General features: G+C 37.9%; 1 protein-coding gene across 1 annotated transcript; it reads left to right on the top strand.

The window, feature by feature from the left end:
- Positions 1–27,756, top strand: LOC128364313 (uncharacterized). Its single transcript, XM_053324855.1, has 9 exons — positions 1–64; positions 504–551; positions 12,429–12,503; positions 17,076–17,135; positions 17,302–17,946; positions 18,046–18,084; positions 24,349–25,527; positions 25,676–27,163; positions 27,602–27,756. Exons 1-9 carry the CDS (start codon positions 1–3, stop codon positions 27,754–27,756), a joined length of 3,753 nt encoding a protein of 1,250 aa, XP_053180830.1.
- Positions 27,757–27,770: the final 14 nt, after the last annotated feature.

The raw sequence follows: 27,770 nt of genomic DNA, 5'->3' as shown, positions 1-27,770 counted from the left end.
ATGTTGGCTGATGTGGAGATGAGAGTTAAGATGCATAAAGAGCTACGAGAGAGTAACAGAGTGTGTAAGAATGTGGACAGAGGATGTCCTAACCAGTTATAGTTTTGGGTTAAAGTGGTAGCAACAGGGAGAGTTGACTGTCATTTTGGTGCAAACTGTAAGATTATACCTTTAACAGATGTTCGTGTACTCAAATGAGTGTATGTCACACCGGGTATACATTTTAGACTAGTTTTAGTTATTAAACAGCACAGTAGGAATGTCATCACTGATGTAATGAACATTATATATATCAGTTTCATCAACACCAAACCTCAGTAAAATTAATATGCACAAGAAATTCCAATACAGGAATGAAAAAGAAAAAGACTTCAGGCAGACTTTTCAGGGAAAGAGTCTTCGAGTTTGTTATGTGGTTTTAAAGCAGCAGCCTGAAACCAGGAAATGTTTATGAAGCCAGACTCTTAATTAAAAAGAATCATCCATCTGTCTTACTGTTTCAGGTGAGCCGCAGCACCGCAGAAGCAGCATGGAGTTTCCGCCACCTAACAGTGAGTAAAACTGGACAGAGACAGAATAGTTCTTGTGTATATGAACCTCTTAAATTATAGTAATTTGTATTTATATTTCAAGATGACAGCTGCTGATAGATTCTCTTAAGCTTACTTTAAAGAAGCTGTGACTTCCTTACTCATTGTGCAAACTAGTAAAACCTTAAAATCTACTTTTCATCAATCTGTATGGATGTGAGATTATTTTCTAATTCAGTTTTGTTTTCAGTGTGAAACAGCTGGTCTGAGAGGAGTTCAGTGGGGAACTTCATACTGGGAGAGTACCCTAACCCTAACCCTAACCCCCCCCCCCCCCCCCCCTCCCGGGAGTTAAACAAAGTATTTGATAGTGTATTGTTGTCAGCTACCTGAAACTTCAGTAATGTACTGTAGTTCAGTGTGTTTTTATTTTTTGTAGCATCATAGAGGTTTTTTCTGAGTTCTTTAACATTTTTTAAAATTGTGATATTGTAAATGCTTTTTTATACTTGCAACAAATGTAAATGTAGTAATTCTTAAATAGTAAAAATATCCAATAAACATCCAGCATGAAGGTGGAGACTGGTCCATTATTAAAAATGAAATCTCTTCACATATCGGATGTTTGTACATACCTGAATATTTGATGGACACTGTGCTGTCAACATGTTGATAATCCTCAGGTGAGGGTGGACAGTGTCAGCCTGGTGATCAGGTGTTTGTAGATAACAGACATAAACAGGCTTTTAAAGAAAAATAATACTGATTGATACATTAAACTGATTTATAGGTCTGACTGACTTTGTGTTTACAGAACTTTACTGGATGGTTTGGGCATCGGCTACATAGACACAACACTTTACAGACTTTTCCATTTGTCTGCCACAATTAGAGCCAGACTGATATATTGGTCAGTCAGTATTATCAGCCACATTGCAAAAAATGACAGTTTTATATACATATACCATACCATATCAAAATGTATTTTATTCCCTAATATCAGCATCAACATCAGCCCCAAAATTCCAGTATCATTCAGGCCCTAACCACAATACAAGGTTGCATGTGTGGTCTAAAACAGGAGATAAATACTAATTACTGACATGGCTAAATTAGAAATACAGGCTTAAGTTAGTAATAAGGAGATAATCATAAAGAATAGAGCAAGTAGTTAGCAAAAAGTAAAAGTGTAGATAATTAAAGTAATCTCTCATCCAGGAATAAATGAATGTAACTTAAGGCTTAAGGCTCTCAAAGCAAATATGAGCATGGATAACCATCAAGTGACAACAGGCCATGAGAGACATAAATATAGTGTTTCCTGTGAGCAGATGATGTGTCCTGATCTATTTTGACCTCATTCAGATCTTTACCACAGTCTTTACTTTGAATGATGCCATCTTTTCCCTTTCATCAAGACCGTATAACAATAATGTCATGTGACTGACTTCAGGAGGCTTAGCTCACCACCTATAAAAGCATCCAGGTGAAAACGCTTCCTCCTCTTGCCTGGAACACCTCAGCCCATTCTGAGCGATGAGATGCTGACGATCATCATTTCAGTCTCATAGATTCATAGTTACCATCATGACTTATGTTTTATAAAGGAGAATCAGAGACAGGAGAGGTTAGTTGTGTTCTCTGTCTTTATTAAAACAGACTTCTTCTCTCTTTAAACCTAACCACCAGTTTCTTTTCACAATAATCTCTTTAATTCCACACTTCCTCCATTCTCAATACAACAATGATGAACTTTAACAGGCTACTACTAAAATAACAATGTCTCATCTACCAGTAGTAGTTTAGTAACCAAACTAAAATACACATTGTTTTACTAATGTTGTAACCAGCTTCTAAGATATACTTCACCTGTAACTATATCAGTATTTTAAGCTTATTTAGTTCAGCCTTTTCTGTTTTACTGCATATTTGAACACTGTTACTAAATACAAACAATAACACATACATTATATAAACACGTTTGGTCAATTACATTATGAAAAAGATCAAATATAACTTCTTTCATTAACCAGAATGAGCAGAACGGAAGAAGTACACTCTACAAAATGAAGCTTACACCAATAAAACACGTGTAAATTTGGTCTTTTTTACACAAAAAACTAACAAATAAACAAACAAACACATCAAACAGCAATTTCAACCGAACAAATGTGATCATACATATGTAGATGTCCTAATAGCAACCAAACTATCTCTTTAAAATCATTATAATCAGTCGAAAAGTCCACTTACTTTTGTCATCTACGCCACAAACACACACAAACACATACAAACATAAAATAGCAATGCCAACCTAACAATTACTATATATTTGTAGATGTCACCATAGCAACCAAACTATCTCTTTAACATTAAACATTATCTGCACATCTTCCACAGCCTGCCTATAGTCTGGACTGGAGTTGGTTGCCATGGTGATTAATTGTTTCGTTAACTCGCACACTGACTTTGAGACTTTTCTACAGTCAGTGCAATTAAGTGAAAAACTAAATTAAAACAGAATCAATTTCAATTTTCACTTTTCTACAGTTCAACAATAGTTCTGATGAAATGTACAAAGTGTGCAAAATATGTACAGTACGTTGCTCATTTTATAGGAGTGAATAGGTTTATGATACGTTTAATGTTTATGGAAATTATTATTCTAAACATTTAAGAATGCAAATAGTTGATATAACAAAAGTATCAATGATGTTGTTTTTAGGTTTTTGACAAGGTTTTATCAAAAGAAATAGAATAATTGTTTTTTAGATGTTGGTAAATGATCACATCAGAATAGTAGAAAGAAAAGGCTGATCATATTTAGGATAGATGCTGCAACTATTTTAATGAATGATTAAAACAGTTTGTTATGTAAAGGATTTCTTTAGCAGCCTCATCTCCCCATGCATTATAACATGAGTTCTCTGTTTAACTAATGAACTTCACAAAGATTTGGAAAATACTAACAATCATCACTTAGAAATCAGAAACCTTTTAAATTGTCAGCAGATGTTGAATGTTTTTAGTTACACGGGTATTCATTTCCATGACTAGAAAAAAAAAAAAGCAAATGTAAGTTTAAAGGACAGATGAAACATGATAAAAGGGTTTATGTGTTCTTAGGGATAGAAATGAAAATAGAACCAGCTGACTTCTGTTCAGGCAGGATGAAGCTGAGCAGAAGTTGACACTGTCTTTTAAATTAAATTTCAAACCAAAAGTGATCAGAAATCCAAATGTCACATAGAAAAAAAACTATTTCATTCCCATGACAAAGCAGCAGTCAGACATTATGACGACTCTGCACTGTGATTGGTCGAGTGTGTTCAGGTGTTTCATGGTGGAGATTTAAGTGCCTCTAAAACAAGAAACCAAGGATATAGTAAATATAACTTTGAGGTACTTGTACTTCAAGTATTTTATGCCACTTCCGAGAGAAATATTACACTACATTTATTTGACAGCTTTAGTTACTTTTCTAAAAAGCACATTTGTGTATCAGAACTTTGTTTTTTCTTCTTTTCTCTCCCATGAATCATCTCACCAGCCCTCACATTTATCTGCTGAGCTGACCCTTTGGAGGGGCCCCACCCCTAGGTTGATAGTCTTTCCATGTCCAGCAGGTGGAGCTGTAACATTACGCAATGAGGCTGAGAGCTTCACAGAACATATTTTACACACATTTACCACGTTTCTCTTCATGGTTTTGTCATTTGAATAATGTTGTGATACTGCACATTTAGTTTCTCTGCTTTTATCAGCTTCACCTGCCTGGTTCTGTGTTGGAAGAAAGAAACATTACATTATATTGACTTTAATGAGATCATGTCTGTCTGTGTTGAAATCATAAACTAAACCAGAGGAGCTGATCATTAAAACAAGGCATTTGTAGGTTTGTATAGACTCCACTGATATGAAGTTATAAAGTTATTGAAACTGATTTTTAAAAATGTTTTATGAGAAATAAAGAAAAAAGCACAAAATTAAAAATTCTTCATATCAGGCTGTGAACAAGATTTCATGTGAATTTATAATTACTATGATAATAATAATAATAATAATAATAATAAGAAGAAGAAGAAGAAGAAGACGATGATGAAAAATAATAATTTAGTGAATGTGTTTAGCTATTATAGGTAAAATAATTTAACCTTTAAATGTATTTGTGTTGTGACTGAAGCAGCTGGTTTAACACTCTCATTTGTCTTTGAGATTAATAGAGTTCTGTCATCTGTCAGTCGTAACCAACATTCATCAGTGACATTTACAGATATCAGCAAATATTACATTTAAATAAAACATTGTAACTCATATGAAAGTACAGCTTTGGGTAAACTGACTATTATTTGCTTGTTTGTTTGGCCTCATAGTAGTTTCATTTTAATATCTGAATGTATGAGAACTGTTTCAAGATGCCTGTAGTTGCCTAAAATAGCCGCTAGATGGCGCATTGTGTATGTGATATGTAGTAAATCCAGTAGACGTGAGCATTGCATGCTGGGAATCAAGACACCCCAGGTAAGCTTGATGCTAACAACTCATGATACAGCTACGAGTGAAGTTGATGACATTTTATGGAAGAAATACTGCTTTGTTCTCATGTTTATGAGTCTGTACTTGTCCGAAGTTGTTGCCAGAGGTTTCCAGACCGCTGCGACCGGAGGATTTGCTTCTTTTGTATTATATGATTGAGGACTCCGGTGAGTGTACTAGTTTAGCATGCTACGTTGCTAGCGGACATGTCATTTTTTTCTGTTCGATTATGATTAAGCAATATTGAACCTTTCTTATTATCAATAACTAATTGGAGTCAACTGTAAATGTTATGGAGACGCTGTAAAGAGTGAATATGCTGAGTTTTGTGTTTTAGAAATGCATTTATTTATTTTTAGTGAGGAACAGTAATTTTTGCTGCGTCATTTCTGGGCGCCATGTTCAATGTTGGAGAGTTAAAAATATGATAGATGGGCTAATGCTTATGATTTGTACACGTATGGGTTTTTCCTGATATAAATAATGTGTTAAAGTTCATGTTGAGATGATTAAAAAAGCTAGGGTTAGGGTGATGTCCAAGGTTTTAATGACTCAGGATATAGTTCATCATTCCTTTTGTGGTCAGTGTTATAAATTACACTTGAGTTAAAGAGAAAAAAGAGAGATATGCTACTGTACAGTAATTGATGATAGATCAGTAATTTTATTTCCTGCTATGGCAGATTGTTTTGTTTTTTTTAGTTGCTGGATCTGCATTCTGGGACAGCGTCAATTCCATCAGGTTTCCTGTCTGATGCGAGGCAGGGTTAGAGAGGATCTGGAACTCTCCATCTTCATCATCTTACTGAAGATTCATACCTGGAGCAGATAAGATCTAAGCTGCGTGCAACAAGCATACAAACAAACACATACATTCTACCTGGTAGCACATATACATTGAATACACTTGGACTGACATGGATACAAACTAAGCACTTTGGACTGGACTTTGACGAACATTGATATCAGACAGCAATAAGCTGTAAAGGGACACTTTACTTTCAGTTCTTTTATTTCTTTGATATATTGGGGAATTGAATCTGAACCGTGATTCCGCTTTTTGTTGACTGTGAAAATAAATATCTCTGTGTTTACATTTTACACTAATCCATCCCTTGCTCTTTGAGTTGAACCTGAGTACAGTAGGCAATTAAGTGTTGTTCTTACTGGGTGACAATATGAATATCAACTAAACAGCACATCATTAATAGTGGAATGGAAACAGTAGCTTCAACTGGAAACACCATTATTGGCAAAGAACATTTTAAATCCAAACCCAGCCAACAACTTAAGGAAACGGTGAAATAAGGAAAGAACAGAAAGAACCGGAGATGAGAGAAGAAGAGAAAAGGGGAGGAAGAAACTCAACAACAAGAGTGGAAGTTTCTATACATGAGTATGAAGTTCAATAAGCACTATATTCTTCATTTTGTACATAATGCTAGTTATAGTTCACGTAGTACTGTTTGAACTAACCTCAGTCATGGGTTTGTTTTAAATATTTTTAATATCCCTTTAACAGTTTTGCAAAAAGTGTCATTCTAGGCATTTCTTTAATTATTTGCAGAAATCCCCTTTTATGGATTTGAGCCCCTACTCCAGCGTCATACATTAATAACATTATGAGCTTCACAAAGTTTGTATTTGCTGTCACCTTGTGGCTTCTGTTCCTGTTATTTTGTCCACTTGCTGTATAATCAGCCACCACATTTCAGGCAGTGGATGGTTTAATGTAGGAAGATGTTATGCTCGGTTTGTTTAAGAGCAGAACAAAGAAGGGAGGTCCACACAGTAACAGCTTGAATAAAGGAAATCATTTATTAAAGATGAAAATAATTTAAGCAAATTAGGAGGTGTAAAGTCAAAACGAATATGAATAAAGGCTACACCAAACCATCAGAAACCCAAACAAACCCCAAATTAGAGCCTTCCAGGAGGGAGAGAGAGGAATCCATCCTGGAGTCACTCAGTTTATAAAGGCTCCAAACAGGTGACAGCAATCCCATAATGATGTGGGAGGAGCCAGACCATCCAGGAAATCTGGAAAGAGGGAAGCAAAGGCAGAAAAATGGGAAGCAGAGGAAGACCAACACAGTTCCTGTTAAGGTCTAGGGCCGTCACAAGGGATCCTTTATGATCCACTGAACCTCTCTGTGTGTTTTACACTGTTGTGTCCAGCAGGTGGAGCTCTAACATCAACGAGTGAGGTGAAGTCTGTTTTCCAGCTTCTCTCCTGCAGATCTGATTGTATCTGACTCTAATAGACTGTTTTCATCTCATGTTCTGTTGATGCTTGTATTACTGAGAGTGTGAAATACTTTAAGGTGGTTCAGGTTGGATTTAATATGAAATAATTATGATACAATATACCAGTAACACCACAGACTGAATAGTTTTTATTATTGTGACTTAAATCAGTGGTAATTAGTGTTTCAGCTGTAAGGTTGTGTCAGTGTGAACAAACAGCAGGCTGGAAAATAACAACAGCTGTTTGCTTATTTCAAATCGTCTCTGTGAAGAGGAAGAAATGACTAAAGTGAGATGAAATATTTTAACCAATGCAGACCTTACTTTGTATCCAGTACGAGCCTGAAACAAATATGAAATATAAACATATAACATATAAAAGGATGAATGACGTTCATACAATGAGAATTTCAAGTAAAATGTTTTACTGTTCCTGTTTAAACTGCACAATTTCTGAATAGTCGCCAGTATACAGGTATATACAACATCATTGATCAGTCACGCTGTGGCTGATGGGAAACTTCTGAACGATCTTCTCAACGTTTCTTGCTTCCCTTTTTGACTTCGTTGTGTCGCTGCAGGAAACATAACTGGTGAGTAAACTGCGCCAAAACAACGTGATCAACAACGTAATTAAATAGAAACTAGTCTTTGTGTATTAGTGTGTTCATAGAGTTGATCATATGACTGCAGGAGGTTTCAGATTCATGTTATCTGAAAAACCATCAGTCATCCTCCAGTGATGTTGACAGCTCGTTATTATCACACTAACGTCACTAACAGTGATGGGTGTGGACGCAGTGCAGCTTTACTGTATTAACATGTATTAATAAATACTAATAACCCATCAAATGTGTATATTACATAGGCAAAGTAAACAGACTCTGCAAAAATGAGATAATCAACAGTCCCCATGAAAACGGATCATTTTTGGGGGTTTTGGTCTGATCTTTGAAGTCCTGACATGTTTTCAGTCAATGTTTAATCTCAAACTTCTGTATGAACCACAAAGTCTCAAATTTTCGTGAATATTTTGCGAACAGTAAACCCTCCTAATCTTTTACTCTCAGTAGCGGATTTTAATATGGGTGACATATGGGCAGCGGGTGGCACGGGGCGCACGTACCAGAGGAAGTAGTTATGAAAGATGGGTTTTCTATCACTTATATGCACATCACGTCTTCTTATTGTTATGTCATGGTGTGGGTCAGTTGAGTGAGCGCTATAGTTGTAGTTTAAGAACTATCAGCTTCTACCTGTTGCGGAGATCTCATAGTCAGAAGTAAGAGATGAGGAGAGGGGCGGTGGTATGCCACCTCAGGTCTCTCCACTGAGAGCCTGAGGGAGGAGGAGCGGGCCAATGTAGCGCATCTATGGCCTATGATGTACAATCAGACACACTACCAAATAAACCACAATTTATAAGCATGTTGTTCTATTTGTGTATTTGTATGATATAGGGTGTGTGCAATTTACTTTTATTTCAGTATGTCATAATTCGTGATAATGACATACGTTATTTCATTTATTTATATACTAGAATGATATCTATCTATCTATCTATCTATCTATCTATCTAAGCCTGCAACAGATTTCAAATATATTCATGAACATTTGAAGTTATGAATGACACTCATTTACATTTACACGTAAGTGAAATCTTGTTAAATAGTAAATAAGTAAATAAATTACGGTTTAAAATTAAAAAAATAAAAACGAAAAAACATTAACGTGTGAGAAACAGGAAGTCAGCAGTTGTTTTCATCTACCCAACCACCAACCTGCAGACATGAACATTTGTAGGCCTACCTTATACGGACGTCAGAGATGGCATCTGTCTCTCAAATGTGGTGCAGGAACGGAACATACTTCCTGTTGAATTACATTTGAAAGTCTCGCAGTGTGTCCAAAAAAAAGAGAGAGAATCTTTTTTTTTTGCACTGCATGAGGCTGAGAGCTTCATAGAATACCTGCTTGTTGCTGAGTTAGCATTTGACCACATTGAATGGTTTTATTTTGTCTCTGTTTCTCTTCATGGTTGTGTATTGTATGTACCATCCGTCCAAAGCTGTGCTCAACCTGTTTGACAGCAGGATAAAGAAATGCATTATTCTGTTTTTTTGTTTTGTTTTGTTTTTCGTTTTGCATGTGAATAGGAAAAAAACCCAAACCCACTTCCCGTGCCACTCTAACTCGCTTTATCTTCAATTCGGTAATTGGAACAAACATTAAACAAAACCAGAAAATGACTTTTTAAAATATTTGAGAAGCTGGATAGTTTCCTTTGTCCTGTCAGGTTGATACATAGAGTTTAGTTTGGTGCTGCTCGACATAATGAGTTGAGAATTAATCAGAAGCACATTTTCACTGAATGAACCTGCATCTGTGTGTTTGATAGATGAACCTTTGTTAGTGTAAAAGAACACAGAATATTCATTAACATTAGATCCTGACTAACCAATGAAATTATGCTGCTGTGCCTCATGCATAAATGCGCAGCCTCTCATTGGGGAGATTACTGTAGGAAAACTATACTGTAGATTCATAACTATATTCTCTGTATTTATAACATTCCTTGTGTCCTCCCACCGATTAAAAGCAACAACAAATGTGCACTATAACATTGACATTGAACAGTGTATACTCATCAATAGTAAACAATTACAGTTAAATCTTTAGTCTCTATCTAATACTAATAATAATAATAATAGGCTAATAATAATAATAATGTTATTCTTTATATTTGAGTCTTTTTTAGTTATTGCAGGCTATAAATCTTCTGTTGTATTTGTTTCTTTAACCCTGTATTTTGATTGAAGCAGCTGTTGTAACGCTTTAATAGGCTATCATTGAGATGATTTTGTCATCTGTCATTTTGGATGTGAGGAAGAACTTTGAAGAATACTGTAACCAACATTCATTAGCAACATTCACAGATATGGGCAAATATAAAATAAAGTAAATAACACACAAACAACAATTGCTCAGAAAATGACTCCCTAGCCCTTCTTTCCTTTAAAAAAAAAAAAAAAGTTCCTGTCAATTGATGATTTTTTATTTTTTCAAAAAGTATGAACACAAGCTCTGATTTGTAGGAAGTTTCTGTCTAACTGATTTTTCTTTTTGATCTTGTTGGAAACTCAAAGAAAAGCAGAAAACTGCACAAGGACACATACTGACATCATTTACTGTAGTCAGAAATAATCAGTAACTTTACAACTGAGTTGCAAACTTTTCTCTTCACTCACTTTAAACTGACAGACAGACAAGTAAGAACACTAATATTCTCCGTTTTACAAAGTCAAACGATTGTTTCAGTGTTCAGTCTCAAAATCATCTCAAGTCAATTCTGTTTGTTAGTTTTATTTCAGATTGATATCAATATCAATGGTAATTCCTCCAGTTTAGATCTCAGAATAAGAAAGAAGAAACAAAAACCTGATCGAACTGAATTTACTGGCATTTAGAATGATCACTGTTAAAGGAATCGGAAGTTCACCTTTATCAGTCTGAAACACACACACACACACACACACACACACACACACACACACACACACACACACACACACACACAGGTTTGTCTTTTTACAGTTTGCAGGACTTTACATAATACATTCCCTAACCTTAACCATACAACTAAATTGAAGCAGTTCATTTATTCAATATTTGCCTGTAAAGATAAGATTTAAAAAAAAAAAGAAGACATTTCTGACTTTCAGCTGCAGTTTTTTAGATTTTTAAGAACGCAAAAAATGTATGATGTTATTAGAGTAGGCCTATATGTAGTCTATTTATGGTCAACACTGCAGCCAGGTCAGTGTGTTCACGCAGTGCATGGTGGGAGGGGCTGGAAAACTCCTGCTGCAAGGCTCCGGCCTCCAGATCTTATTATATGCGGGGACAGGAGACATATCCAGGAAGTACCAGACCAGAGTCATCAGTAGCTACAAGTTGCAGCAAAAGAGACTAGTGACTTAAACCCTGACTCTCTTTTGGCGCTTTTCCATTATACAGTTCTAGCACTACTCTACTCGGCTCGACTTGACTCAGTTTTTATTGCGTCTCCACTAGGGATAGTACCTGGTACCTGCTACTGTTTTAGTACCTGCTCTGCTGAGGTTCCAAGCGAGCCGAGCCGATACTAAATGTGACGTCATCATACTGCCGGCCGCTGATTGGTCAGAGAGTCTTTACTGGAAGAGTCATGAGCCGTCCCACACAAGAAAAAACCCCGCCATTTTTAAATCCCAACAACAGCGTTACAGCCATACCTGCTTTGTGTGTGACAGAAAGCCACATACAGCAGCAAGTACTCCATCACCTCCATGTCCTCCATTAATATGTGTTTGTGTCGCGTATAAAACAAAGTCGTGCTATGACGACCCCGCCCACGTTGAGTAGGTACAGTACCTTTTTGCAATGGAAAAGGTCGTTCCTGGAACCGAGCTGTGTCGAGCCGAGCCGTGGTGCCACTGTCACTGCAGCAGGGAGAGCAATTCTTATCAGGTTTAGGCATATGTTCCAAACTAGAACTGGACACCGGAAAACAACAAAATAACAAAAAAGAACAAAAAAAAAAAGGAAATGTGAAATTTGTCTTCAAATATGTTTGGAAAGCAATATACACATGTTTGTGTTAAGATATTGAAATGACCAGCAGTCAAGTCATTTCGTAAAATGCAATTAAAAAAAGAAGAAATGATGAGTATTTGGGTGTTCACTTTACTCTATGCAATAGATTGCATTGGTTTTTTATTTGCCCTGGCAGAGAATTAAACACAAGGAGATGTGATGTGATTTGTGTATTGTCTATATATGGTCACCACTAGGGGGGGCTGCAGCATTGTTATTGTTGTATGTTAGGCAGAGGCTTGCAGAATAATACTAGCAGAGAGTTTAGCAAGATAGCAATAAGCATGCGCTAGTATAATGTTCATGAATGACCACTTTGTTGAATAAATGGTAAAGTTGAGCTGCATGAGTATGTGTACTTCATTACAAAATGAAATCATTCAAACTATGAAACATGACAGTTTTGAATCAGTGGTTTAATCAGTGTGAGCAAAGCTTTCCCAAACTGTCTCTTGATGTTTTTATCTGATGTTGTTTCAGGAAAGTTGGTGACAGAGACTCTTTGTCTTCAGCAGGACTCCTCAAAGAGGACACAGAGCAGAAACACTGACACCAGTAAGTATCCACTGTTTGTGTCACCTTAACACTTTTTAATGAGCTCATTACTGCAGCTGCACTCTGTTTATTTCTTCTTCTCTCCTCCAGATCAACCAGTCTCATGTTTTCAGCAGACCACATGATGTTGACTACAGAAACTGGTGAGTTCAGTCAAACTTTTTGAGTTCCAGTGGTGGAAAATAACAAAGTTATTATTATTTACTTACTCATGTACTGTGCTTCAGAACAATTTTGAGGTACTTGTGCTCTACAGGAATATTTCCATGTGATGCTGCTTTATCATTCATACTGACATCATATGACTGTATGAGGATTTTTTTATACAGGGCTTTTACTTGTAATGCAGTATTTTTAACATTGCTGTATTGGTACATTTACTTAAGTAAAGGATCTGAGTCCTTCTGATTAGTCTTGATAAAACACTGTGTCCTTGAAACTCCAATCAGTTCCGTGAGTCCTGAATGAAACTCGTCTGCTTTGACTCTCATTTTAATAAGAAAAATAAATAAATAAATATGATAATCTATAAAAACTGTAACTTGGTGAGAGACACAGTGAACATCAGCTGGATCACCATCTGATTCAACTTTACAGATAGAAACTAACATGACCTGATTATCACATGACTTCCTCTCTTTACAACAGCTGTTTTTAGAAAAACACTTTTTGAGGATACTGAACACTTTCACACTTAACCTTTTGGGAACATTTCACTGTGATACTGTTAATCAAAGGAGAAAAGAGTCATCTTTCTTAAAGCATGTTATCTTGTAAAAATAAAATACTTTAATTAAGGCAGAATGTAAATCTCATATTTATACAGTGTGTCTACATCTTGGTAGATTTCAGTTATTTCTTAGATGATATTTATAGGAATGCTGGAAGTGGAGCAGTTGTGTTGTAGTCTTGCTCCAGAGATTTCACTCAACATGATTCATTTCCAGAATTAAATAGTGTTTTAAGTGAACAGGGATCCGATAAATGCAACTAGTCATTAAGCCTTTTGTATAAATATATTTTATAATCACTGAAATCTCTGCAGCTGATTTTCTCTGTCAGATGACATTCATTCATCTTTTATCTGATGTTGTGACAGTTGGGAGGAGTAAAACGTACTTTCATTCCTCAGAAAATATCTAAACTGGAACCTGATCTAACAGTCTAAACCTGGATATTCTATTTAGCTATGAGTCTGTACAGCACATTACTTATCAGTGTAAAGGAATTTTAGATATGTAAATGTTTGATGATTGATCTGATTGATCCTGTGGTTGTTTTTTCAGATGATGATGATGATTTAAATCCTCAAAAGAGCATCATGAGCAGCAGCCCTAAATATAGCCGTCCTAACTGTAAGTTGAACTGAATGAAAATTTATCAACAACATTTTGTTCAGTATTCAACAACTGGATAGTAGTCTTATTTTACAGACACACCACATTCTCCCATGAGCAGCACTTGGTGACGGCATCAATAAAAAACTCCCTTAGAGAGGAACAAGACCCGTAATAGTCAGTCTTTGAACTTGTTTCTGTCGGTATGGAGGACAATATATATATATAAATCCTACAATCACATTATTTCTCATTTAAAACAAAAGAAATAGATTTTATATTACATCCATCAAACTTGACTTCTGTTTGAATTCATAACCCTTTTAATGATAATAATAATAATAATAATAATAATAATGATAATACATCTATTTTATAGAGCACTTTTAACAAAACTCAAAGATGCTTTACAGAATAAATGAAAACACTGGAGTTTATCAGGAGCTTTGGAGGTGGAACTGTAAAAAATACTATTGCAGTAGTCTAGACGAGAAGTGACAAAGGCATGAATGAGGGTTTCAGCAGCTGAAAAAGAGACTGATGGGCGGAGAAGGGCAATGTTACGGAAGTGGAAGATTGCAGTTTTGATTATCTGATTGATGTGGGGTTCAAATGTGAGGTTAGTGTCAAATATCATGCCAAGGTTGTGGATGTGAGGGGAGGGAGACAGAGTGAAATTATCAATGGTGGAGAAGTTGGGGGATTGTGTGAGGGATTTGATGAGGGGGGAGATGACAGGGAGGCAGTACTTGAGGAGGGTGGATGGAATGGGGTCCAGGGAGGATGAAGAATTATTTGCTCCGGATATGTGTTTGGATAGTTCCAAGGGGGAGAGATGGGAGAAATGAGCCAGAAGGGGAATGTGGAGAGGGACGGGGGGAGGAGAAAGGGAGGAAGGAGGGGCAGGTAAAGTGGATAAGCTGAGGGAGTCAATTTTGTTTTGAAAAAAGGACAGAAAGGTATTGCATTGGTCCGTTGTGAATGAGTTGGAGATGCTATCGGGATGGTTGGGGGGGGGGTTGTTGAATGTTGATGATGAAGAGGAGAGCGTTAATAAGGTCAGTGTAGTAGGTGGATCTTACAGATTTCAGTGCATCTTTGTATTCTTGTAGGAAGTCGGTGAACGCTTGAGGGTGAGCTGTGAAATGTGTTTTCTTGTAGAGTCAGTAGCATCATCAGGTAAGATATTCTCAAGTGCTATCTTCAAGCCCGCAAACTGACGAGGGGCATCATAAGTAAAGTGTGGAATGTGAGGCTTGTGTCCACAATACATTGTTGTGGACGTTCAGATGCCTCGAGTCAAGGCATATCTTGTAGGTCATCTTCTGGGAAGCGGAGAGGCTGTCTGGTGTATTGCAGTGGAGTGAATGCATCTGGAAGGTGCTGGAATAACATGGAAATAACGTTCTAAAAAAGGGCTGCTTGTGGGCTCACCGACGAGTCCCGTGTTCTCTCAGATGATCTCAGATCTCTGCTAGGTGGCTAGACATGGCTGAAGGTGCTGCTGTCCTCAAACTGATGAATATGCTTGTGGTTGAAAGCACTGTAACTTGAAGCAGAAGGTTGAGGAAGCTGGGGGTTGTGGCATAAGAACACTGAGGAGGGTTTGCATCTCTTGCCTGAGTTGGTTGTTGTCTTCCCTCATCTCTCTCAGCCACAAAACCACTTCTGGTACGGCGTTCTGGGGTGTCCATCAGGAGTGGACTTGGATACTTTATGCTTTCTCCCTCGGTGGAGTGGTCATGGAGTGTGTGTGTGACTGAGGTAATTGACACCTTGGAAGATTCACCAGCAAGACGTCTAGATAACGGGGTGAACGAACTTGTCAACGAGCATGGTGTTATCAGGGAAAGCCATGGTTCAGCTGTGAAAACTGCAGATCCGGCTCGAAGGACCATGTAAGAGAGGTGTTGGTTTACTGAATCCCAAACGTGTGACCTCAGGAAGGACAGATGAATGAACTCTTAATTGCTAATTCTGTGTATTACTGCACTCCCCACGGGTTGTCCAGTAAGAACAGTAATGGTATGAATACATCAATTACTCCAGTTATGACACACACACTCACTGACATGACATTGACTGACACTGACACATCATTTATTGCTGATCTTTGGATGCTCCTTAGCAGATATATGTGTGGTTACTACACAAAACAGAATAAATGTAAACATAAACATAAGGCTTATGCAATTATTATAAACATATCAATGTGGCATGAAATACACAATGTAAATAATAATATCATGCAATGATAGATAGTACTAGGCTTTAAACATGAACCAAATATAACCCTAACAGCTCCAAGTATCAATAAAGGGCAACACTTTAGTTCAGAGGCACCTGTCATCACTACCACTAACATAATACACCCAAATGATAAGTTAAAGAAATGTGTGCACTCTAACATAAATGACATTGTCCAAGATCGTAAATATTAAGTGAGTACAATTAAAGTATTGAAGACTATTAAAGAGACACGAGTACTGCCATACATGAGGAGTTACAGTTTAAAGCACATCACCACTTTTACACTAATTACAACAGAATAATAACTCACATTAAATACTCACATTCCCATGGACGCACAGAAAAGAGTAAACCAGCAAACGTGAGGAAAGAGTCCAAAAAAACTGTGGCATTAAGCTTAAAGTACAGCACTGCAGTAATGAAGGTTGAAAAAGTCCAAACTTCTATGACTCAGCTCAGATGCTTCACTCTGCTACTGCATTGAGTTAACAGGCAGCTGAGCGGAGGCTTTGATTGGTGCAGAGCATCCTGACACTGTCTGTTCATATGCACACCGTGTGCATTTACTGTGCCTGTAAACTCTGAATGGGTTAAAGAGGGATGCCAGTGCTGAAACTGGATGACCTTCTGAACACTCTTCCTCCCCCCATTCATTTCTCTCCCACCATTATTTTACCCCCTATTTTTTAACTGTATCTGCCACTATGTATGTCATGACCATGTATTTTTTTTCTTTTTTATTGTGTTTTCTAATCTTTGTGTGTTCTTCCTCTGTGTGAAACACTTTGGGTCAACCATGTTGTCTTTGAGGTGCTATATAAATAAAGTTAAAGTTGAAATTGAGAAGATCCTCAAGACCAGAAGACACATAGTCATAATCACTTCACATTTGAATGATGTCATTGTTAGTGTCCTCAGTAAACACATTAGAGAATGGATGTGAATAAAATAAAGAATGAATTTGTATATTTCTGTTTTCTTACAGTCACAGATGATGTACCATCCAGGGAGCGCAGAAGCAGTGTTGGACATTTGCCACCTTCAAGTGAGTCTGACTGAACACAACATAAATTGTTTCAGTGTTTAATAAAATTGCATTAAGTGTTTCATAGGTGGAGGGCACTAAATTATTTAAGAAACTAAATCCTATATTTAAAGACTGATAGAAAAAATTACTAAAATATTAAGATTTAAATCACTTTTCATTTCAGTGTCTGAGCTGAGGGTTGTTCTGCTGGGGAACAGCTGGTCTGAGAGGAGTTCAGTGGGGAACTTCATACTGGGAGAAACTGTGTTCAACACTGAGGAAGAATTAGATCGCTGTCAGAGAGTCAGAGGACAGTTGAAGGAGAAAGAAATAGTTCTCATCAACACCCCAGATCTGCTGCATCCAAACATCTCTGAAGACAAACTGAGAGAACATGTAGAAACCTGTGTGAGACTCTCTGATCCTGGTCCTCATGTGTTCCTGCTGGTTCTACAGCCTGAAGACTTCACTGAGCATCACAAGAAGAGATTACAAACAGTCCTTGGACTGTTCAGTGATCAATCATTTTATCATTCAGTGATTCTGATATCAACACAAAGAGAGGAGAGTTCAGGTTTGATGGAGAAATATGAGGAACATCAACAGTTAGGAGACATGATCAGAAAATGTAGATCCAAGTTATTTTGGCAGAAGAACCTTGAACGTCCAGAGCTGTTAGAGATCATGGACCAAATTGTGAATGAAAACGATGGAGATCATTTGATCTGTGAAGTATTTAAGGAAGCAGCATCTATTTTACCAAGTGAACATGGAAGTCTGAAACAAGAGGACACATTCAAGACCAACTTAGATGCTGTTAAAGCTGCTGGTGAGTTCAGGAACATTTTATACTGTGATGAATACAAATGATCTGTGATGAAGTTTAAATAAGTTAAGCATTAGTTTGGTTTACATTTATTTTTTACAGGGTCGAAATCTCTCTGGGATCCAGCAAAAAACATCAACTGTGAGTAAATTTACTAATTATTATCATGTGTATTAGACATCTATAAGATGAAGTTGATGCTCTGTGATTGATGTTTTTGCCTTTTCACGGGGTTCAGGCCTCATACATCACCACCTGAATGTACAGTCAACCAGTGTAAGTAGATTACATTCAGACCTAGAATATGTTTTTATTGTAAACTTTTATTTGAAATTGGATCGACTGCATCCATCTGATTAAATCTCAAATTCTCCTTGTTAGTGTAACAGCTGAGCTTTGTCCTCCAGCTGGGAATGCTCCTAAAAAGCACTGTCCGTCTGTATGTTTGCTTATGCTTTGTAAAACATAACTACCTTGTAACATTAGCTTGTCACTACCTGCTTACTTCTTGTTAGCATAAACTGTGGGAATTAGCATGGTTAGCTTGCTAAGAACAGCATCCAACAAGATGAAAAGTCTATAGCATTTTATCACTTTATTTTTGTTACTTTCTGTTTATGACATTTTTCTACTTATTTCTTTATCATCCATTTATAGAAATAAGGATTTAAATAATCAATATTTTCTGAGTTAGAGATCAGTTCAACTACCTCTACTCAAACTGTCAGTACCACGTGTAGCCTCCAGGCTGCATCACTCTGCCTCCCTGATCTCCAACAACTCTTTTGTGTCTTTGTAGTCTCTACATGATTAATTGTACATGTAAATAATAGTGCACACTTTCACACAGTCTCTCCTCAATATTCATGGTGTTGTTGTCAGTTTTTCACACAAAAGATGACAAATGTGGAAAATTGTGGGAAAAAAAGATTTAGAGAGATCAAGACTAGTTTACTGTCACACCTTGCGATATGTTTTTTGCCCCTTTTCTGTTTGCTTGTGGTCCTAAATAACATAACGCATCTCCTGCTGCTTTTATAATTTGAAAATATAAAAACCATTATCAATAATACATTTTACATTTAGGGTAGTTGTTGCCTTGTATGTGTTTAAACATGATTCTTCTCAGATTTCTGTCAGGAATTAAAGGTAAATAAACATAGCACAAAAAGTAAGGAAATTTGTGTTTGGTAGATTATTTCTTTGTTGTAACAAAGCTTCTTGGCAATAAATCTTATACAGTTGGAAAGCCTGTTTATTTCTCTTTTAAATGGAGCCACATTTGTAAGGAACATGCATTTGTGGGATGAGCAGCAGAGCTGAGTCTGTGGGTTGCACCCATGAAAAATTTGGCGAATCTTCTCTGCCAATTCAAAACAGCTTATTTTGCTGTTGCCATTGACTCTTGATTACAGCTTCTGGTACCCCCAGGTGCTGCCAATCAGGTACTAATTAGGAACCTGTGAGCAGAGGCCTGTACTACGAAGCTGGATTAACATACCCAGGATATCTCTCCATTACTTGGGTTGACTTACCCAGACATTAGCAATCTGGATAAGCGGTACTACGAAGCTGGTTATCAACTTGGTAATTGAACCCAGGGTTTTCCAATCTGGATCTCTGCGCGCTCACATAAAGGGGAGGTGTTTGCAGCGTCTGACCAATCACAAACATGCAGAAACCCTGCAGAGCAGACTACTTTACCATGGAGTAGCAGACAATTATTCTTCAACAATATGAAGAATTCAAACACATCATCCAGGCCAAAAGCAACACTGTTGCTGCAGCAAAAGCAAGCAGGAAGGAATGCTGGCAGAAAATAGCTGACTCTGTTAATGTGTAAATTTATGAGATTACAATATTAATAAATTGGGCAATATAAATAGACAGCACTCTGATCACACAATTTCACTTTATTACGGCACAGACGTTTGGGGCAGATCACTTCCTCAGTGCCCTTCCTTTCATAGCGACATTAAGTTAGTTTAATATTCAACATTCAAAATACAAACCTATTATGCTTCAACCATTTGATTGAATGATGTCAAACCAACTGTATAACTATCCCTCATGTGCCACAAGGCCTATTTTATAAATATGTCTTTTTGTCAATTTTTTACAATTACAATAAATAAATACAGTTATTATGCCACCTGACCCTTTGATCTCAGGATGTCAAACCAACTGTATAATTTACAGAATAATATCCCTCATGTGCCTCAAGGATTATTTTTTAAATATGTATTTTGGTCAATTAAAAAATTGCATCAATCCCTAAAAGCTCATTCTCTCCTAAGCGCTCCTCTCATGATCCGCGCACCAATGTCGACAGGATCTTCTAAGAATGGGCAGGTCATTTTCTAAGAGAACTGATTGGTCAGGAGGTGGTACTTTTATACTCATTGATCTCTTATCCAGAACATAACCTGCTCCGGAGCAAGTTATATAGGCTGTAGCAATTTTATGCTCATTGCCAAAATGCTCCTGCAGTAAAGACTTGGCCTTCTGGAATCCTCTATCCAAGTCCATGTGTAGGCAGCTCCTCACAATTTCCCTTGGCTGTCTTCTTGTGTATTGTTCCAAATAGTATAGACAGTCTCTTGAGTTTTCATTCTTGCTTTCAATACTGTTTTCAAAGGATTTAATGAATGTTTGGTACTGAAGTGGATCACCATCAAAAACCTGAATTTCCTTCTTTGGCATAGAAGAAAGATATGTGATATGCTGAATTAACAATGCAGTGATTTCATTTAGTTTTTCCATAACTGAGAGTATGTTGTTCTGTTCACCGTTATTTGAAGAAGGAAAGGTAGTTGGAGATGTCACATGTGCATGTTCACCTGCATTTCTGATGCTTGACTGGAATCTCATAGGAACTGTGGTGAGAGATTGTCTTTGAGTTGTTATTACAGGTGTATTACTGGTTTGTGGATTGGTAATACCTTGCTTTGGGAGGATTTGCCCTTGTGTATGCATGTCTTGTAACTTTGGCACAAAAGATCCTGCTTTAACATCAAGTGTTTTCTTTTCCAGTTGTCCTTTCTCAAAATATGATGTCATACCATCAGACATTTTAGATAGATGACTCCGTATAATGGATCCTCTTAAAGCTCCAAGCACCTGAACTTTGTACATAGTAGCAGCAATATCTGCCTCCAGCTCCAGCTGCTCTTTTTTCCTCCTTAACAACTCTGCCTGTTCCTCCAAAGCATTTTTGTCTTTCAGCAGCTTTTGTTTTACAACAAGAGCAGCTACTTCAGCCTCAGCTTTAATGTGTGCAGATGAAGTGCTTAACATTCTGCACCTTGATCTGGAACAACTTTGTTTGCTCCTCCTGCAATATTTGACACACTGTCACCTGATTGTATTACTTCCTGTATGTCAGATGTTGCCATAACGTTTGACTGGGGGGAGGGAATGTCATGTTGACTCTCAGTTTGGGGAATTTTCTCATTTGATTCAACAGGTGCTTTCTCAGATGAGATGGGAGAAATGTTTGTATCCTTAGCAGTTGGTGAATCTGCAGTCACATGACCTGCTTTTCGAGAGTGTCTTTCAGTCTCAAAAGGCCATTGTTTCACATCTTCCATGAATTCTGTGTTGCATTTTGTTATACGTGTAAACCAGTCACTCTGGGTTTCCTGTTCCTCTTTGGGAAGCAATACAATAACTGATTCATGTGTTGCTTTTGCATTTTCATACAGTTGAATCAGTTTTTCCAAGTTGAATTGCACATCCTTTGCATTTTCATCCTTTTTCATGAGTTCTTTTATTTCATGAGTGAGCCCTTCAAGTTTTTTCACAGTTGATTTACGTTCCTTTTGAAGAGTTTCAATTTTGCAAGCCAACGCCTTGGTTGTAAGCTTGACCGTCCTCTTCTCCTCCATTTCATCAATCACTTCATCAATCACTTCATCAGGCCCACTCATTGTGACATTTTCCAACGTGCACACTCATCAGAGATACAGTAACACAGCAACACATAAACGCCACTCCACAAGTAGATCTCATTCATTATCGCCCAACAGCGCAGCCTTGTCCACAATGCGATCTTTAAACTCAGAGCACGGCAGCCACAGTGACAGTGTCACAAACAGTCCAAACCAGCACAAAACCTCCGCCGATCTCGGCAAATCAAGCGTATGCAACACAAGCCAAAACCAATAGTCCCCAATGGATAAGTGGCAGCACATCCAAACTGTGTTCAAACATTCAAGAAACACACAGAAGGAATCTACAAACATACCGCTTCTCATGGCTGTGATGCGCCGCTGTCAGTAGGTGAGGTTTTTTCCGCTGCAGTTAACTGTGGCCTTTTTCTCTCCATGCTGGTGAGGCGAAACAGCAGATCAGCTGATCATCCAATGTCCATAAAGTCCAAATCTCTGAGATCCAAGGTGTCCGTAGATGCGGCTATTTTCTGTTAACTAATTGTAGCAACTACTTTTCCGAAAGGCCGCTGAGAGACTTAGTAGGCTCTTATCTGTGACACGTCCACAAAATCATATTGTCCAGATGACGTTTTTACTGCAGTTTATTTGAATGAAAAAAAAAGTGAAATACTTTCCTCAACATGTCCATGTATTTAGTCCAACACGTAACGTAATAACACAAATAACAAACCATATACGGTCCGTTTACGTCATTTCCTGACCTGCACGTCCATCTCAGAGTACATGTGATTAGATGTTTACGACCGTGAGCCTCTCCTGCTTCTGACGACACCACACACAAGCCAATCAGTGTTTAGGATTAGGCGGTACATGTCTCCAAAGCCAATGAGGACATGTGACCGATGACAATGACGACATTGCTTTGATTGACAGCTGTTCCATCCTATGGAAATATTCGGTGAAATGAAGTTGGTAACCTTTTAGCCAATAGTCAGAGGTTTCCAATGGTGTATGACACTAAGCTATCAATTTTGTCTGTTCATAAACAAACTCCAAGTGTAACCGGCGTGCACACTCTGCATTTTGGTACATGGTTGGTTCCTCTCCGACTAGACATATGACTTATAGCAAAATAAGCAGATAGATAGATAGATAGATAGATAGATAGATAGATAGATATGGCCAAACAAAAAATATGGTTATGTATAATAATATAATAATAATATTATTATATAATAATAATAATAATAATATGGTGTCAGCTTTGATTAGAGACCAAGATTTTAATTGTAGGCAAAGGGGTTGTGAAGTTTTGGTGTTTGACTGCCGGTTATAGAGCTTTGGTAACCAAGTGTCCATTTGGAGTCTCCAAAAAGGACCTAAGGAAAACACATGGACATACCTGTTGAAAAATAACTCTGAAAAAAATTAATCTTTTGGTCTTTTGACTCCAAATTTGGACTGCATGAAGCCAAGGCCTGTGGCTCTGGCCTCATTGTGTCTATATCCCGCTGAGAGGTCCCTGAATGTCTGTACACATGTCATTGTAAAGGCAAACCTATGGGCGAGGACACAACCCCATCATTGTAACCTCTGCCACTCTTTGTCAGTAAGTCACAGAATCACACAGACACTTTTACAAGAATCCTGACAGTGTTTCCTTTCCAATGATACCAGACACATCTCTGAGTCTCAAACTAGGTGGGATCTGTGCTGCTCACAACTTGGGCATGTCGTTTAGGCTAACAACATAAAAAATAGGGGCGTGTATTAAGAAGTTAAAAGCTGAGTTGAAATCTGTGAAACTCACCCTGGCATAATGGCCAGCATGGTCCAGGTGTTGCAGGAGGGTGTGGAGCAGGCACACCACTGCATCCTCTGTTCCTCCCTGTCCCTTGTATGCAAACTGATATGGGTCTAGGTGTGGTTTGACAATTAAGAGAATGGCATTCAATATCAGTTTTTCTCTTGGGGGACCCCCTAGAATGGCCCTGTTACTTCTTTTGGTCAATAAACGAAGCATCAGTGAAGGCCTGACAACAAAACCAGTTTGCCACCAGTTTGAGGTAATAAAACAAACATTAGGAGCTTTTTGAATGAACTTAATGAACGATAACAAATGAAGTGGCCTACTGTGTCAATGTTATGTTGCTCTTCCACTTCCAACTCGTCTACAACCTGTGTGTGCATGCATTCAGAGTAGATTCATGGAACGTGCTTGCAGTGAAAAAAAAAAATTCTGAATTTACCTGGCGACAAGAAATTCTATTTTCTGATTGGATGGAAGGTCACTAAACTTGCTTCGTCAGTTCATTTCTGTATATTATATATTAATTTCTGTGCAGTGTGGCATGTGAGCATGTGAACTGGTTGCAATGCATGTGTCAATGCGTGAGACTTGAGCTCTTTGCTGTAAGGCTGTTTCTGCTGTGTCTTAGAGGCTGAATTTAGGTCGACTGTTGTCACCAACTCTGAACTGTGATCATATGTTTTTTTTCTCCTTGTTTTTCAGTCTCTGCACTGAGGATTGTGCTAGTGGGGAAAAGTGAAGACAAAAAGACAAAACTTGGTAACTTCATTACTGGGAAAGAAGAATTTCATAGCCAAAAAAATCCCTCCTGTGTGGCCGCCTGTGGAGAGTGGAGAGGAAAACCATTGACTGTAGTAAAAACTTCAGATATCTTCAGTCAGTCTGAGCAGACAGTGAGGGAAGAAGTGAGGAGGTTCATGAATCTGTGCTTCCCTGGACCAAATGTTCTGCTGCTGTTAGTGAAACCTTCTGAGTTAAAAAATGACAAAGAAAGACTTAAGTTCATCCTGAGTTTGTTGGATCGAGATGCTTTTAAACACTCCATGGTCATCATCACACACAAGGAGAAGGAAACTGTGAATCAGCTCCTTGAAGACTGTGGAGGAAGATATTACAACATGTTTGACAACAACCACAAACAGTTAATGGAGAAGATTGAGATCATTGTCCATCAAAACAGAGGAACCTTCCTCACCTTCACTGAAGAGACCAGAAGACCAAAGTCTTTAAACCTGGTTCTGTGTGGGAGGAGAGGAGCAGAGAAGACTTCAGCAGCCAAGGCCATTTTAGGTCAAACAGAGCTTCATTCAGTCTCCAACTCATCAGAGTGTGTTAAACATCAGGGAGAGGTGTTTAGACGTTGGGTTTCTCTGGTGGAGCTGCCTGCCTTGTATGGAGAACCTCAGGAAGCAGTGATGGAGGAATCACTCAGCTATATCTCCCTCTGTGATCCTGAGGGTGTCCATGCCTTCATCCTGGTCCTACCTGTGGGTCCCCTCACTGATGAAGACAAGGGAGAGTTAAAGACCATCCAGAACACATTCAGCTCTAGAGTCAATGACTTCACCATGATTATGTTCGCTGTGGAGTCAGATCCTACAACTCCAGCCGTTGATGACTTTATAAGAAAGAACAGAGACATCCAGGAGCTCTGTCAGAGCTGTGGAGGAAGATATGTTGTTCTCAACATCAAGAACAAGCAGCAGATCTCTAAGATGTTGGATACTGTGGAGAAGATGAGACAGTCTGAAAATAAACCATGTTGCTATACAACAGAAACATTTGCTCGTGCCCAAATAGAGAAGATCATACACCAAGAGATAGACATCACCGCACTTCAGGCTAAGATTAAGGGAATGAACACACAAGGCACGATCAGCTGTAAGTACCATGCATTAATACAAATATAAATTAATTACATTACAATTACATTTTTCTGTGTCCCCAACCATTCATTCAACATACGTTGCAGTCATAACTGTAGAAATGGTGAACATTTAAAGTAACTGCAGTTGTTTTGATTTCACAGGTGATGATGAGAGACAGAGCTCAGAGTGTCTCAGGATTGTTCTGATAGGGAAGACTGGCAGTGGAAAGAGCTCTTCAGGAAACACCATTCTGGGAAGAAAAGAGTTTAAAGCCAAATCAAGCCAAACATCAGTCACCAAACAATGTCAGAAAGCACAGAGTGAAGTAGATGGTCGTCATGTCGTCGTGGTCGACACTCCTGGTCTGTTTGACTCCACTTTGTCCCATGAAGACATTAATGAGGAGATGGTGAAATGCATCAGTCTTCTGGCTCCAGGACCACATGTCTTCCTGTTGGTGTTACAGATTGGCAGATTCACACCAGAAGAGAAGGAGACATTAAAACTCATCAGGGAAGTATTTGGGAAAAATTCAGAAAAGTTCACCATCATTCTTTTAACAAGAGGGGATGAACTGGAGGTTGGGCAGTCCATTGAAGAATACATTAAAGAGGAATGTGATGATCCCTTTAAGAAGCTGATTGATGACTGTGGAGGAAGATACCATGTGTTTAATAATAAACATGAACAAAACCACACACAACAAGTCAGTGAACTGATAAACAAGATTGACTCCATGGTGAAGAAAAATGGCGGCAACTGCTTTACCAATGAGATGCTGCAAGAGGCCGAGGAAGCAATAAAGAAGAAAATGGAGAAGATCCTGAAGGAGAAGGAAGAAGAGATGAAGAAAGAGAGGGAGGAGTTTGAAAGAAAACATGAGGAAGAAATGAAGGCAATGAAAAAACGAATAGAAAAACAGAGAGCAGAGATTGAACAGGAGAGAGAACTGAGAGAGAAACAACTTCAGGAGAAGGAGGAAAACATTCAAAAAGATCGTGAACAGAGAAAGAAAGAACAAGAAGAGAAAGAAGAGGAAGACAAGAAGAGGAGAGAACAGGAAGAGATTCAACGACAGGAGTGGGAGAAAAAACTTAGAGATCTGGAGGAAAAAATAAAATCAAAAGAAAAAGAAATCATTGATAAAGAGCTGGAGGAGAGCAGAGAAGAGATGAGAAAAGAACGAGAGGACTGGGAGAAGAAACAAAAAGAAATGTGGGAGAAACGAAATCAAGAAGATGAACAGAGACGAGAGGAGGAGCAGAGAAGAATAAAAAAGCTTCAAGAAGAATATAAACAGGAAAGAAAAGAATATGAAAAGAAAAGGAAAGAAGATGCAATCAGAAGGAAAGAGGAAGAAAAGGAATGGAAAGAGTTAGAAGAAAACTTTAAAAAGAAATTGGATGATATGAAGCTGAAGTATGAAGAGGAGATCAGAAGACAAGCTGAAGAGTCCAATGAATTCAGAGAGAAACAGGAGGCAGACTTTGCAGCTCAAATAGAGAAACATTTTGAGGAAGTGAAGGAACTGAAGCAACAGCATGAGGACGAAATGCAGAAGAAGCAGGAGGATTATGAGAGTTTGAAAGAACTCGCAGACCATAAAGAGAAAAATCTGAAACAAGTCATGGATGACCTGCAGAACAAACATAAGGGAGAAATGACTGACTTGGTACTTCTACTTCTGACCCAAAAGAAAGAAAACAGGAAAAAATTAAAGACAATGCAGGAACAACACAAAGAGGAGGTGGACACATTCATAAAAGACCTTTCAAAACAAAACAGAAAAAAGGAAAAGGAACAAATCGATAAATTAAAGAAAAAACACAAGCAGGAAATGAAAGCTCTGGACACGGAACCTTCAACTGAAAACAAGAGCGTAAAAAAGTCTGAGTTGTCCATAAAATATGCTCAAGATATTAATGAGTTGAGACAACAACTTCTGACCCAACAGCAACAAGATCAGAGGGAACAAGTGAATAAATTACAGAGACAACATGAACAAAAACTGAATGACTTCAAAGAGCAAATTCTGGAAGAAAGCAAAAGAAATGAGAAAGAAAAAATAGAAGAACTGCAAAAGAAACACGAACAAGAGATGAATGAGTTGAGACAGGACATGAAGGGAGACTGTCAGGAGGAAGAAGAGGAGGACCTGCAGAGGAAACATGAACAAGAGATGAATATCTTGAAGGAGAAACTTCTGACCCCAGAGGAGAAATCGTCCTGTAGCATTGCATGAGATGTTTTAGTTTT

The sequence above is a fragment of the Scomber japonicus genome, chromosome 9 (genome assembly GCF_027409825.1).
Source record: "Scomber japonicus isolate fScoJap1 chromosome 9, fScoJap1.pri, whole genome shotgun sequence".
Taxonomy (NCBI): domain Eukaryota; kingdom Metazoa; phylum Chordata; class Actinopteri; order Scombriformes; family Scombridae; genus Scomber; species Scomber japonicus.
Note: the sequence above shows the minus strand (reverse complement) of the source record. Positions and strands in the feature narration are given on the sequence as shown.

What these genes read in the sequence shown, in the direction of transcription:
- LOC128364313 (XM_053324855.1), top strand. Translation starts at nt 1, where the DNA reads ATGTTGGCTGATGTGGAGATGAGAGTTAAGATGCATAAAGAGCTACGA. An exon ending in GAGCAGAAACACTGACACCA is followed by an intron (nt 12,504 to 17,075) that starts GTAAGTATCCAC and finishes GTTTTCTTACAG; the next exon opens with TCACAGATGATGTACCATCC. An exon ending in AGATGCTGTTAAAGCTGCTG is followed by an intron (nt 17,947 to 18,045) that starts GTGAGTTCAGGA and finishes TATTTTTTACAG; the next exon opens with GGTCGAAATCTCTCTGGGAT.